The sequence below is a fragment of the Xyrauchen texanus genome, chromosome 5 (genome assembly GCF_025860055.1).
Source record: "Xyrauchen texanus isolate HMW12.3.18 chromosome 5, RBS_HiC_50CHRs, whole genome shotgun sequence".
Lineage (NCBI taxonomy): Eukaryota > Metazoa > Chordata > Actinopteri > Cypriniformes > Catostomidae > Xyrauchen > Xyrauchen texanus.
The window spans coordinates 45,131,353-45,145,445 of NC_068280.1; the positions used below are offsets into that span (position 1 = coordinate 45,131,353).

General features: G+C 38.0%; 1 protein-coding gene across 1 annotated transcript in view; it reads left to right on the forward strand.

The window, feature by feature from the left end:
• The first annotated feature begins 1,053 nt into the window (after window positions 1-1,053).
• grin2ab (glutamate receptor, ionotropic, N-methyl D-aspartate 2A, b) overlaps window positions 1,054-14,093 on the forward strand; it is a 127,593-nt gene continuing 114,553 nt past the window's right edge. The window contains exons 1-3 of the mRNA XM_052127586.1: window positions 1,054-1,137; window positions 1,675-1,855; window positions 10,214-10,609. Coding sequence (XP_051983546.1) covers window positions 10,229-10,609 — 381 coding nt within the window. The 5' untranslated portion in view covers window positions 1,054-1,137; window positions 1,675-1,855; window positions 10,214-10,228. The remainder of the gene's footprint in view (window positions 1,138-1,674; window positions 1,856-10,213; window positions 10,610-14,093) is intronic.

Here is a 14,093-nt window from a genome sequence, read left to right on the forward strand (position 1 = left end):
AGCACAGACATGAGCAAGCCCAAATTCTCCGTTTTCACTGAGGCATATAGCAGCCGTTTAACTGTTTTGCTCTCTTTAACACGTGGAGGCGAGACTGGACTGGACGGGACATGGTTTTGCAGCACCAAACGGGAAAATTACTTGTCTAATGAGGCACCGTGTGATTGAGAATTTTACACAATTTACCATTGTGATCATGGACTGTTAATGGCTCTCATTATCATTTGCGACTGTATGAACGTGCAAAGCAACGTGTATGTGTGTGTGTGTGTGAGAGAGAGAGAGAGAGAGAGAGAGAGAGAGAGAGAGAGAGAGAGAGAGAGAGAGAGAGAGAGACCCAATCTATTTACTCGATTCATCGAGTGTGCGTCCGAGAGCAATGGTCTGTAAAGTTGGGTGGAAATATTAACGCGCCTTTTATTAAAGGTACCTTTTTGAAGTAGGCCTATAAGTTTTGAGAGACTAGTATTTTGCGTAAACATATGGTAAATCAATACATTTACCTCTCAAAACATATGTTTACGTTTAATTATAGCTGATAAGAGGGTACAGGAATTGAGTTGTATTTGGCGCGGAGCGCGTGGGAGGCATTGGCAAGTACAGTCTCAATTCCGCGCTGAGATGTAAAAGAGCGTATAGGCGCTCGAGACAGTTTGACTGCGCTGATGTCTCGAGTTCAGTCGACGGTATCGCAGAGGAATCTCTACCCAAAATAGACCTCATCAGCGTTACCGACGAATGCACCTGTGAATTCGGTGTTTTCTCGTTGGTTTCTCCAAAAGGATGTGCAATTGACGGATTCCCCATCAGAGGCACACGGACCTGTTCCACCAGATCCACTGCGGAACGCGCTCGAGACTCCAACATATAAAAACGATTAAAATAAAGAAAATAATTATCAATTGGGATCGTTGGTTTTTGGTCGGATCATTTTTTTTCTTCATTTTTTAGCTAAGCGCTGAAAGGAATGATCACGGTAAACACAAGGGCACTGGTGGAATAACGCTGATAAGAGCACTGAACTTGACGGATTTGTTTATAGGCTAAAGAACGAGCAAGGTTACACGATGAAGAGTCGGGACACTGTGTAATTCACAAATATAATGTTGGAAATGTAGCCTATAAAGAGGATATAAGGTGAGCTGTTCTCTTTTTACTTTCAATTAAATGTCAAATGTGCTATTTCCAGCTTATATCCCTCACCAAATGAGGGTTCCTTCTATCATGGGCAAAGGGGAGTCGTTGGAGCTTGACGTTGACGGAATCGTCGGCGTATTTTTGTGAAGGGAGAAATTATTTCAACCGCCTTGATGCGCAACACCTGCTGCGCGAGCGAGCGCCCTACATACAGACAAACCCCGCGCGCGTGAGGGGAATACTGCACACCGCTCGTCATTTAAACACGCTGGGTCTCTCATATACCCTTTAAACACTGACTATCTTCTCTAACTCGAAGCTCACGGAGTGTTATTCCGTAAGACACAGTTAGTCTCTGAGGTTAGCTGTTCTGTGCGGGGGAACCGTTACGTTTCCACGCAGATCAGTTTGCCCGCGAGCCCACTCTCGGGTGTGCCATGAACACGAACGAGAAGTTTTAAGAAATACACTTAAAAGATCAGTTTACCACATTTATGTTCAACCTAATTTAGGAAAATTTGCTTTACTTTCTTTCAGAACACTGAATACTTAAGCTCCTGTCAAGGTGGTACACCGAATGTCTGAAAATGCGCCGAGGAACGCGTCTCTTCTGTCAGGAAATCTTCGTGGATAAAATTCACAGGACGTCGTTCACTTTCACAGATGGCACATTTCAACCTCGCCGAGTTTCCTTCACTGACACCTCGTGACACGCAAGGTAAGCTATCCTACGGGTTAAACATTGAACCTTTAGTAATAGGCGCGAAACGTCTCTGGCCGGAGATCCGACAGGGGGCGCCGTTGTTTCGCGGGTTCCGCCAACACGGGGAATGTGGGACTTGCAGATTTGGGTGCAGTCACGTTGTCCAAGCACATTTTTGATGCTTTCCTAAATCTTACAAGGCCAGGCATTAAAATAGTATTTCCTGTAGTGGAGGGTACAATTTTAGGAGCTGAAATATTCTAAAACTACCTCCTTCCTACCCACACGTGCACGTATGAAGATGCATGCTTCGATCAACTGGGCTGCTGACAAAATATACAATTACCACCCAAATATATTGCATTAAATGAATATTCCGTTTTTACTAACAAGTTCAGCTCAATTGACAGCATTTGTGGGATAATATTGATTGAATAAAATCTGGATTCCAGTGATGCATTTACAATGGCAGTGAATGGGGCCCATTGGTAAAGGTTAAAATATTCAAAAGTATAGACACAAGACATAAACAAAATGCACGTTAACATGATTTTAGTGTGATAACGGCACTCACTAACATTTTCTGTGTAAAGTTATAGCCAATCTTACAACTTCATTGCCATGACGTAATACAAACCATAAAATGACTGTAAAAATGACAATTTAAACAACTTTATAGCTCAAATAATACACAAGTTTAAACAGAAGACTAAATGTAAGGGCTTTTATAAAATTATAAGCTTTGAATTTCTGCCTTTTAAACCCTCCAAAAATTGGCCTCATTCACTTCCATTGTAAGTGCCTCACTGCAACTTCAATTTTTGCTTTATTTTTTGTGGTAATCAACAATATACCACAAATGTTGGCGATTAAGCTTAACTTGTATTGAATGGTGATAATGCATTTACTCACTTATCTGTATCGGGCCAGCTCTTGTGATGCCTTAAACAGAAAAATTATGTGTAAGTGTGTATGTTTGTTGGAAAAAGTGATAGATGGGGGAGGAGGACCTAGTACAGGTGCTTATTTTGAGAGTACTCATAAATGTTGACCCCCCAAACTCTTCCACAAAGTCAAACTCAGAAATCCACCCACAACCTCCTCTTTCACTTGCGAAGAGAAGTGATCTCAGAGGTGATGTTCCGCTAACAGTGGAGCCGATCTACGCTTGGCACTTTACACTGTGGTTTTGAGTCATAAAATATGGACTGTGACAGATCATCAAAAGTGTGGACCGTACTTTCAGGCACATACTCGGAGACAACGTCCAAACCTCACTTGTACAAACTCTCAAATTGGTAAGAAGTTTCTGGCAGGGTTGCTAAAAATTTGATGAGTAAAAAGCCACGGGTCTGTGTTTGTAAGTGAAAAGACTTGGCACTTTGAACATTGGCTGCTCTACAATTTTAACCTGCAAGTTTGGGTTAAAGATCGCTAGTGTAACTGAAAATATTACAAGCAATTTACTTGTAAAATGTCCAGCAAATCTCACAAATGCATGCAGAATGTGTTAGAGAGATGTCGAGTGATGTGTTGCATTTTTGCACAAACTAAGTGCTACTCTGGGTTGGGCCTAAGGGCATGGGTGTTTTGCTGGGATGGCACTGTAAGTATGCCAATTATGGACATTAGCGAGTATACTAAATGAGAAAGTAACAGAGCCAACAGAGTACAACTGCTTGTCTCTGGAATCTCTAATGTGGCCATTGAGGCACATATTACTTTGGACCATCGCAAACAACCACTGCAACCATCAAGAAAGCAATTAGGCAATTATGTGATTGGCACTAATTAGTGTGCTTCACAATACATCTGAATGTTTAGCTGTCAAAAGCTAAAGCCTCTTACTGTCTGCGATTTATTGTTCGGCAACATTTGAAAATGCATCGATAAATTATTAGTTTGTCAAGTGTTAAACAAGTAATTGCTTCATTTATGGAAATATTGCATTGTAGGCAGTGACAATCATCTACTTGGTTTATACTGCTATGCTAAAATAATGATGCTTTTATTAAATATTGTAATAAATCATTATGCTCTGTGATAGGTGTGTGTATAGTATATGGGCAGTTCACATCACATTTTACGAAGTGTCCTGCAGTGTGACATGCTACAGGTGAAACTCGAAAAATTTGAATATCGTGCAAACGTTTATTATACATTAATTTCAGTAATTCAACTTAAAAGGTGAAACTAATATATTATATAGACTCATTACAAGCAAAGTAAGATATTTCAAGCCTTTATTTGATATAATTTTGATGATTATGGCTTACAGCTTATGAAAACCCCAAATTCAGAATCTCAGAAAATTAGAATATTGTGAGAAGGTTCAGTATTGTAGGCTCAAAGTGTCACACTCTAATCAGCTAAACACCTGCAAAGGGTTCCTGAGCCTTTAAATGGTCTCTCAGTCTGGTTCAGTTGAATTCACAATCATGGTGAAGACTGCTGACCTGACAGTTGTGCAGAAAACCATCATTGACACCCTCCACAAGGAAATTCAAATGTCATACGTCTTACCTGGGCTAAAGAAAAAAGAACTGGTCTGTTGCTCAGTGGTCCAAAGTCCTCTTTTCTGATGAGAGCAAATTTTGCATCTCATTTGGAAACCAAGGTCCCAGAGTCTGGAGGAAGAATGGAGAGGCACACAATCCAAGATGCTTAAAGTCCAGTGTGAAGTTTCCACAGTCTGTGTTGGTTTGGGGAGCCATGTCATCGGCTGGTGTTGGTCCACTGTGCTTTATTAAGTCCAGAGTCAACGCAGTCGTCTACCGGGACATTTTAGAGCACTTCATACTTCCTTCAGCAGACAAGCTTTATGGAGATGCTGACTTCATTTTCCAGCAGGACTTGGCACCTGCCCACACTGCCAAAAGTACCAAAACCTGGTTCAGTGACCATGGTATTACTGTGCTTGATTGGCCAGCAAACACGCCTGACCTGAACCCCATAGAGAATCTATGGGGCATTGCCAAGAGAAAGATGAGAGACATGAGACCAAACAATGCAGAAGAGCTGAAGGCCGCTATTGAAGCATCTTGGTCTTCCATAACACCTCAGCAGTGCCACAGGCTGATAGCATCCATGCCACGCCGCATTGAGGCAGTAATTAATGCAAAAGGGGCCCAAACCAAGTACTGAGTACATATGCATGATTATACTTTTCAGAGGGCCGACATTTCTGTATTTAAAATCCTTTTTTTATTGATTTCATGTAATATTCTAATTTTCTGAGATTCTGAATTTGGGGTTTTCATAAGCTGTAAGCCATAATCATCAAAATTATATCAAATAAAGGCTTGAAATATCTTACTTTGCTTGTAATGAGTCTATATAATATATTAGTTTCACCTTTTAAGTTGAATTACTGAAATTAATGAACTTTTGCACGATATTCAAATTTTTCGAGTTTCACCTGTATATACTATCTAAACATTTTCTAATAGTTTTGTAATTATTTTATATGCTTGTAACCTCATATGAATTAAGATAATAAAAAAAATGGTGACCAGTTACAGCATCTAAAACTATACACTTCCCCTTACACACACACACACACACACACACACACACACACACACACACACAGCATATATGTATATACACAGCATATATAAGCCAGGGTCTAAAATTAACCAAATACATTACATTAACAAATATATATATTAAGGGCTTGGGGCAAAAATGACCCCATAATGAGTTATGATGTTTTTATTTGTAACATCTGATATATTTTATATATTTTGCATAATTAGATTTGTTGTCATTTTAATTTGTGTTAATTTAGCATGTTTAGAAAAGTCATGCCCTGATCGAGGTAAAAAAAAATCCAGGGGGTAAGTATTGTCCCTTAATGGAAAAGTTAATTGCTGACACTGATATAAGCCCATGTTATTTGTTTAAATATAAACACCCATATATGTGTATTTGAAATACATTTAGTGGAACATTCCAGGGTGAGATTATTTTTATATGAAGCCAGCCATTTATGATATTTATTTTTTATTTTTTTGCTTTGTGCTGCATTGAGGACAGCAGAAATAAAATACTTTTCACAGCAGCTGATGGTAGCACATTCTTATCACATTGGTTGTTGCAGAGGACCCCAAACAAACTCCCTGAATTCAAGTGAGACTGTGGAATTTATTGCATTTTATAGATTTTTGTGTCATGATGAATTTTGATAAATTACTTGGTGCATATTGAATATTAATGGACAAGCTCTCACTACTCCATGAGGATGTGTCCTTTTCTGTTGATTTGGTTGAGTATGTTTCAGTCATTAGTAACAATTACAAAAAACATTATCTTTTAATGTAGTTCATGTATCCTCTATATGAAGGGCTTGATTGTAGCTTGAATATATATTTACTGTACATTCATGTAAATCAGCACTTCATCTGAGTACTTTGTCATCTGGTTGGTGGCTGTGGCCCAAAACTATACACTTGTCAAAAGCTTGTCAGTGAATAAAATAGAAGTGCAAATATGACTGATGACTGCATTCCAGGAATGAAGCAGACGTATTCAGTGACATTTCTGAAAGTGAACATTTTAGTGTGAATTTGACCTTGAAGCTTACGTTTGATAGCAAAGGCACAACCATGGTTGAAGAAGCCAAATTAACAAAAAAGTTAAAGGAAAATGCCTAGTTCATCTAAAAATTAAAAATCATCCAGAATTTCTTTATTCTGTGAAACACTAAAAGAGATGTTTTGAAAATGTTCACTTTACTATTTTCAGTTTAACGAACAAAGTGAACGTGGACAGATGCCGGTGAGCTCAAACAATGATGAAATGTGAAACAAAAAATGTAATCCATACAACACATTCATTAAATGTTATTCACATACTTTCAAATATGACACAAGAAAACATGTTACCCCATTAGTTCTTGCATGTGCCGCAATTAGGGCTGCACAACATAGAGGAAAAATGCAATATGGGATGCTGTAATCCTATGATGACATTATCTGATTGCGAGGAACCGGAAACCCCACTGCCCAAATAAACTGAAGTTTATTATAATAAAAAAGGACCATCTATCTAAGAGATCACCAACATAGTTGTTTTTTGTTTTGTTTTTGCTAATAGACTTTGTAAAATATTACGTTTTTACCAATCGCCATGTAGTATTGTGGGATATCCTAAAATAATCTGTGTTGTAAAATATGTAATTTTATTTTACACTGTAATAGTATTATAATAATTTTCGTATAAATTTCAAAATGAGCTCATTCAATGTGGGACATTTATTTTCAAAAAGTTTGTCCAGAAGCGATTGCCGTACATTTGCTTCGACCAATTTTTTTGTTGTCAGTCCGCACTGAACTTGAGACTGAGAGGAATGATTTCACAGAACAATCCATTAATTGAAACCCATCCTTTGACAGCAGCCAATAAACAAGCCAAGTTTAAGTTTGCATACTGGCGTCTGGTCTCATTACTATCTGCACACACAACGCAGAGTGAAAGCACAAGACAGCACCCGTTACAGCTACATGCAGTTAAACTCAAAAGTTTACATACACTTAGGTTAAAGACATTAAAACTCATTTTTTGACCACTCCACAGTTTTAATATTAGCAAACTATAGATTTGGCAAGTAGTTTAGGACATCTACTTTGTGCATGACAAGTCATTTTTCTAACAATTGTTTATAGATTATTTCACTTTGTAATTGACTATATCACAGTTCCAGTGGGTCAGAAGTTTACATTCAGGAAGTTAACTGTGCCTTTAAGCAGCTTGGTAATTCTAGAAAATGGAGTCAAACCTTTGTGCAACACTTTTAATTGGCTAATTAGAGTCAAATGGAGGTGTACCTCTGGATATATTTTAAGGCTGACCTTCAAACGCAGTGCCTCTTTGCTTGACATCATGGAAAAATCTAAAGAAATCAGCCAAGATCTCAGAAAATCAATTGTGGACCTCCACAAGTCTGGTTTATCCTTTGGAGCAATTTCCAAAAGCCTTAAGGAACCACATTCATCTGTACAAATAATAGTACGCTAGTTTTAACACCATGGGACCATGCAGCCATCATACCGCTCAAAGGAGACGCATTCTGCCTCCTAGAGATGAGCGTAGTTTGGTGCGAAAAGTGCAAATCAATCCCAGAACTACAGCAAATGACCTTGTGGAGATGCTGGAGGAAACAGGTAGTCAAGTATCTATATCCACAATAAAACAAGTCCTATATCGACATAAACTGAAAGGCTGCTCAGCAAGGAAGAAGCCACTGCTTCAAATCCACCATAAAAAAGCCAGACTACAGTTTGCAAGTGCACATGAATACAAAGATCTTATGTTTTGGGAGAAATTTCCTCTGGTCTGATGAAACAAAAATTTAACTTTTAAATTTTGGCCATAATGACCATAGATATGTTTGGAGGAAAAAGGGTGAGGCTTGCAAGCCGAAGAACACCATCCCAACCGTGAAGCATGGGGTTGGCAGCATCATGTTTTGGGGGTGCTTTGCTGCAGGAGTGACTGGTGCACTTCACAAAGTAGATGGCATCATGAGGAAGGAAAATTATTTGGATATATTAAAGCAACATCTCAAGACATCAGCCATGAAGTTAAAACTTGGTCGCTAATGGGTCTTCCAATTGGACAATAACCCCAAGCATACCTCCAAAGTTGTGGCAAAATAGCATAAGGGCAACAAATTCAAGGTATTGGAGTGGTCATCACAAAGCCCTTACCTCAATCTGATAGAAAATTTGTGGGCAGAACTGAAAAAACATGTGCAAGCAAGGAGGCCTGCAAACCTGACACACTTACAGCAGTTCTGTCTGGAGGAATGGGAAAAAATTCCAGCAACTCATTGTGAGAAGCTTGTGGAAGGCTACCCAAATCGTTTGACCCAAGTTAAACAATTTATAGGCAATGCTATCAAGTACTAACAAATTGTATTTAAACTTCTGACCCACTAGGATTGTGATGAAAGAAATAAAAGCTGAAAGAATTATTTCTCTCTACTATTATTCTGACATTTCATATTCTTAATATAAAGTAGTGATCCTAACTGACCTAAGGCAGGGAATGTTTTCTACGATTAAATGTCAGGAATTGTGAAAAACTGAGTTTAAATGTATTTGGCTAAGGTGTATGTAAACTTTTGACGTCAACTGTATGCACAAATTGTGACATGCTCCATCATTTGAGTAAGCGCATGTACACTGCATGCACACACACACCTAATGTGACAGTGCCCAGCCTATTCTCTGCAATCTGCGTCTTCTTGAACATTACTGTATTAAAATCATCATTGCAAGCCCTTGAATATTATATGTGCATTTGCAATATTTTGATAAATTCGATATGTCATGCATTTCTAACTGATTTTGACCTGCCAAATTGTAATATGCAGAAGAATTAATTAGATTTGAGAGCTGTGCCAGAGGCCAACATTTTCAGTGAATAACATCTTAAATTTTGCTCTGTTCCTCATACAATGTAGATGCGAGTAGTATGAAATTATTTAATTATGCTTTTTTGTAATTTGTGGGGTAGCATTCATCCCCGTTTACTTTCTTTGTATGGAAAAGAGCATCATAGACATTCCACCTAACATCTCCTTTTGTGTTCCACATAACAAAGAAAAACATTCAAGTTTTGGGTGGCATAAGCATGAGTGCATGATTCCAGAACTTTTGACTGAACTGTTCCCTTAATACTATGGGATAAACACAGCTATTTCCATACAGATGTTGACTTTTACATTCAATCTCTTGAGATTGGACCATCTTTGAACCGCTGACATCAGCGCAATACAATTTAACCATGTGTAAGTTGTTCTTCACTCATGAAGTTATAATGTGCTCCAGTTAGTACATGGTTTCATCAATTATTACTGTAATTTAAAAGACAGCTATACTAGCCATCTGGATTCATCCAGGCATGAAAATTCAGCTCAGTATTGCAATAAACTATTGAAGAATCCTATCAATTAGGCAGTCCCTTTAAATAAAACCACACTGATATATTGTAAGATGGCAAGACAGTACATTTAGTGTTAATTGGTAATAAGTGAACCGCTGTTCCATTAAACTGTTTAGACTAATTGAAAAGTATTGACTCTATATGATTGAGTAGTTGTATATAGTGGCATGCCATCTTAACCTTTAAAAGTTTGCCTTGTGTATTCACTTCCCATTCATTATCAGTCCACTTACTGAATTATTGTGAGCAGAGTAATGGGGTGGATGTAATTAATTTTCTTGCATTAGTTGATTTTGTACTGGTTTTCTTCTGTAAGCCTGATTTGCAAAAGCTTTTAATGCATTGTCTTGTATCTGAGCATGAGGCTTGCATGACAAGGTGTTACTACCAGCCAGATGTAGCTTGTTTGTCTCATCCTAACAGGGGCTGAAGCCAGGAATGATGGGAGCTGTAGTTTGGTCGATGGTTTTATGGACTTTACTGGGTTGTTCGCTGGCCGCAGAGAAGCCCCCGTCCCTAATTGTGGCTGTGATTCTGGGACAAACCCCCACCGTATCCGAGTCAGCCTTGCGTCCAGCTCGTGGGATAGGTGCACCACTGGATGTGACTGTACTCAGTGTCCAGGTGAACCAGACGGACCCAGGAAGCATGCTCACACACCTGTGTGAGCTCATGTCACGTCAGAGACTTCATGGGCTGGTCTATGGAGACGGTACAGACCAAGAAGCAGTGGCACAGATGTTGGACTTTGTTTCCTCTCAGACATCCATGCCCATACTGGGAATTCATGGCGGCTCTGCCATGACCATGGCCGAGAAGGTAAGCCAGTATCCTTTCCTTGGTGTATTTACACTGGACATTTTCAGCAATCCACCTCATACCTGACATCAATCTGATGTTTTCCATCAAGACATTGACCACCATTAACGCAAGTGTGTGAGAATAAACCTACATTAAGTCAATGAACAGAATGAACAAACAGAGGAAGCATATAAATTGTTTAATTTGTAATAATGTCTGTAAAGGTACGCTGGAACCAAGGCACGTTAATCCCTGAAGTCATTTTCGTACATTTTTTTTTACTGACACTGACGTGGCCATGCTTCACAATATTTATGGTCTACAATGAAGTAAAGCAGAATGTTTAGAAGTTGTTGCAAAAAAAAAAAAATCTAAGTTTTATTAATGAGTTAAAAGGAAAAAGAGACTGAAATATATCAAAGTCATGAATCACAATACACTAAACATAAATGTTTTTAAAATTGCCATCTATTGCTAAAAGATATCGGTATAATATTGCATTGCCAGGTCCCTACTGATTCCACCCACTATGGAACAATAGTGAGTTAATATAGAGATGTTTTGAAGAATGTTCACACTGCTCATTATTACATGAAAACCCATGGACATTTTCAGCAACCAAATATTTAATCATATATGGCATTAATCTGATGTTTTCCACCAAGGTCTAAACAAACAACTCCATTTCAAATATCCTGTACCATGTTATGGACCATCTAGCTATGTGGCATTAAACGAGACACAATTCAGATACCTGACAGATTTTCTTTATCAGTGATGCCATCTGTATCAGACACAGCCTGACGGTTTGCCAGTCTTCCTGTCACTGTCCCTCTGTCGGTCTATTTGTTTCTACAAAGTTGGCAATGAGCTGTTTTTGTGGCAAAATCAGTTGCAATTGTGTGGGTGTGACAGAATATCAGTGTAACAAACCAACAGGGTTAGTGACACATGTCAGTGGGGTTTAATGGAGAACTCAAGAAAGTTTATAATTATGTTTTGAATCATCAAAGCTACCCTTACAGTTAACATTAAGCATTTGATGTTTATATAATGTTTTAGGTCATTATACTACGGAATAGCTGCATTTGACTATTAGGTTATTACTGCACAGCATTCATCCGCAACTGTAGAAACGCTCTTGCAGAGGACCATGTCATCCCGTTGCATCATCTGGCTGACTTCACTTTAAACTAAATAAAGATTTGATCATTTTATATGAATGCACAATCTCTTAAACAGTGATGAAATAACCTCAAAGTAAGTGGATTATTCTGTTCTTTCAGTGCTCTTTGATTAGTAACGATTCTCGATGACAAGCTTTAACCAATAAGGGGTTTTGACAAGTTGATTCTCATGCAATGTGTTTAATTTTGCATGATTAATAGATTTGCTTTTGCTTTGTTTTAATTTTTATAAATGTTGTTTGTGAGACTTGTATCTCATAACTCATACCTTACAAACCTCATATTGTGTAGCAAATTTAAAGTCAATATGAAATTAAATTGGACCATATTTACTTTCTTAATGCCAAAAGTAAATATGGTCCAATGATTAATTGGACCATATTTACTTGTTCCTTGTAAGAAATATGAAATAATAAGAAATAATAAGACAAGGAAATATGTTCCTTGTCTTATTGTCCATGATTAATTAATTATTCCATCATCAGTTATTCCAAAGTAAAAACCTTTTTAAGATGTACGCACAATTTTCAAACAGTGATGATATACTTAAGTGGATCCTACTGCTTGCGTTGTAATGATTCTCGATGAAAAGCTTGAACCAAAAGTAAATAGTTCATTCTCTTGTAATTTATGTTTACTTGTAGATGATTAATAGAATCCCTTAAGTTTGAGTTTTTAAAATCCACTTAGGTACTGATTGTATATAAGCAGAGATGTTTGTGATGGCAAATATATTGAAAGATGCTTACAATTCATAAGATTCAGATTTTTCAATATCTCCTTTTCTCGGAGCTACATCCTCCAACTTCGTTTTGACACATTAGGCCCCTGTGCTGCTGGAGAGCTGGAAGGATATTAATTGAAGAGTCACTTCTGGAGGGAAACGCTGCACAGGGAGTCAAATTCCGGGGTTGATGTGAATGAAACTCAAACATTAAGAGGCCCCCTGCTTGCTGTTTCCCATAACACTTCTCCTTTCTTTAAATCATCTCCCAGTTCCTTTTGATGCTCTAGATGATACAGGCATTGCTGTATTGGCTGTGCAAAAATATGTCAGCTTCTTTATTTTCCCAGTCCGTCTGAAATAAATGATTTTATTTATAAAAATCAATTAAAAATGTATTTGTTATATATATATATCTTCTGACTGTTACACTCAAAATGTTTCTGGTTTCTAGCATACTCATTTAAATCATAATTTTTTTTCCCCGAATCATATACTGTACATACATAGTTGTAGCCAGGGCCATATTTAGGGTGATGGAACCAGTGTGGTTGGATCAGAACACGATCACTACCTCAAGGGCCATCAACAGACCCCCAAAACCTCCAACACCCTCCTCTTTGGGACATCGAGAGGCACTGCACACCTGACATCGCCTTAGGCCTCGCCCCTTTATTAGAAAAGACCCTGGTCTGAATCCAGAGCAGAACATATTTTTGTGTAAATTGTACGTAAAACCATTCTTATGTGGATTGTCCATTAGCAAAGCTTTTAATCGAGCTACAGCAGGTTTTTGTATAGTTGAGCTGCAGTCTTCAGCTGTCTGTCCAGTTATACATGACAAAATTATTAATCGATTATTTGAAGGATGAATGCTAGCTGAGCAAGTGCAGGTAATACATGTCACACGTCATCTTTTGGAGTATGAGCAAGACGCAGATGCCATTGTCAATTAATGTGTATGCATGCTGGATGAAGCAGCTATACAGATGGCTAAAAAGACAAATTGTTGTTTAAGTCCAACTGAAATCAAACTAAATTAAAGTGCATGGAAGCTCACTGAATGGGAGTGCAGACAGTGATCCATCACCTGATAAAGATGGATACAGCAGTCGAGTAGGAATGCCAAAACCAACAGCACAGAGAACAACACACTGTGAATAGGACTTTGGTGAACATTCTGATGTGTTGTGTAGTTTTGATGCTTCCAGTATAGACAGAGGCATCACTTTGTTTTAAAAAGTGGTAGGGACAGTTTTGGGTGGTGAGGGTGTGGATGGAAACTCATTGATTTTAATCAGGTTTTGTGCAGATAATGCCAAAAAATATTTTATTGCTATGATAAATAGTCATTTTTGATGACCAATTCAAGCGCTCTAATAAATACTTCACATAATTAATTTGATCCATACAGGTAACACAGTACTGGATGTATGAATGAATGTTACATTTATATAGTGCTTTTCTGACACTACACACAAGTACTGGGTTTTTGTTAGTGGATAAATAAATAGATCAATAAGCTTAAGCCAGAATGACTGATTGGTCCCATGGTGAAATAATTGCCTCTAGTACAAGGAGTTCTTGGTTC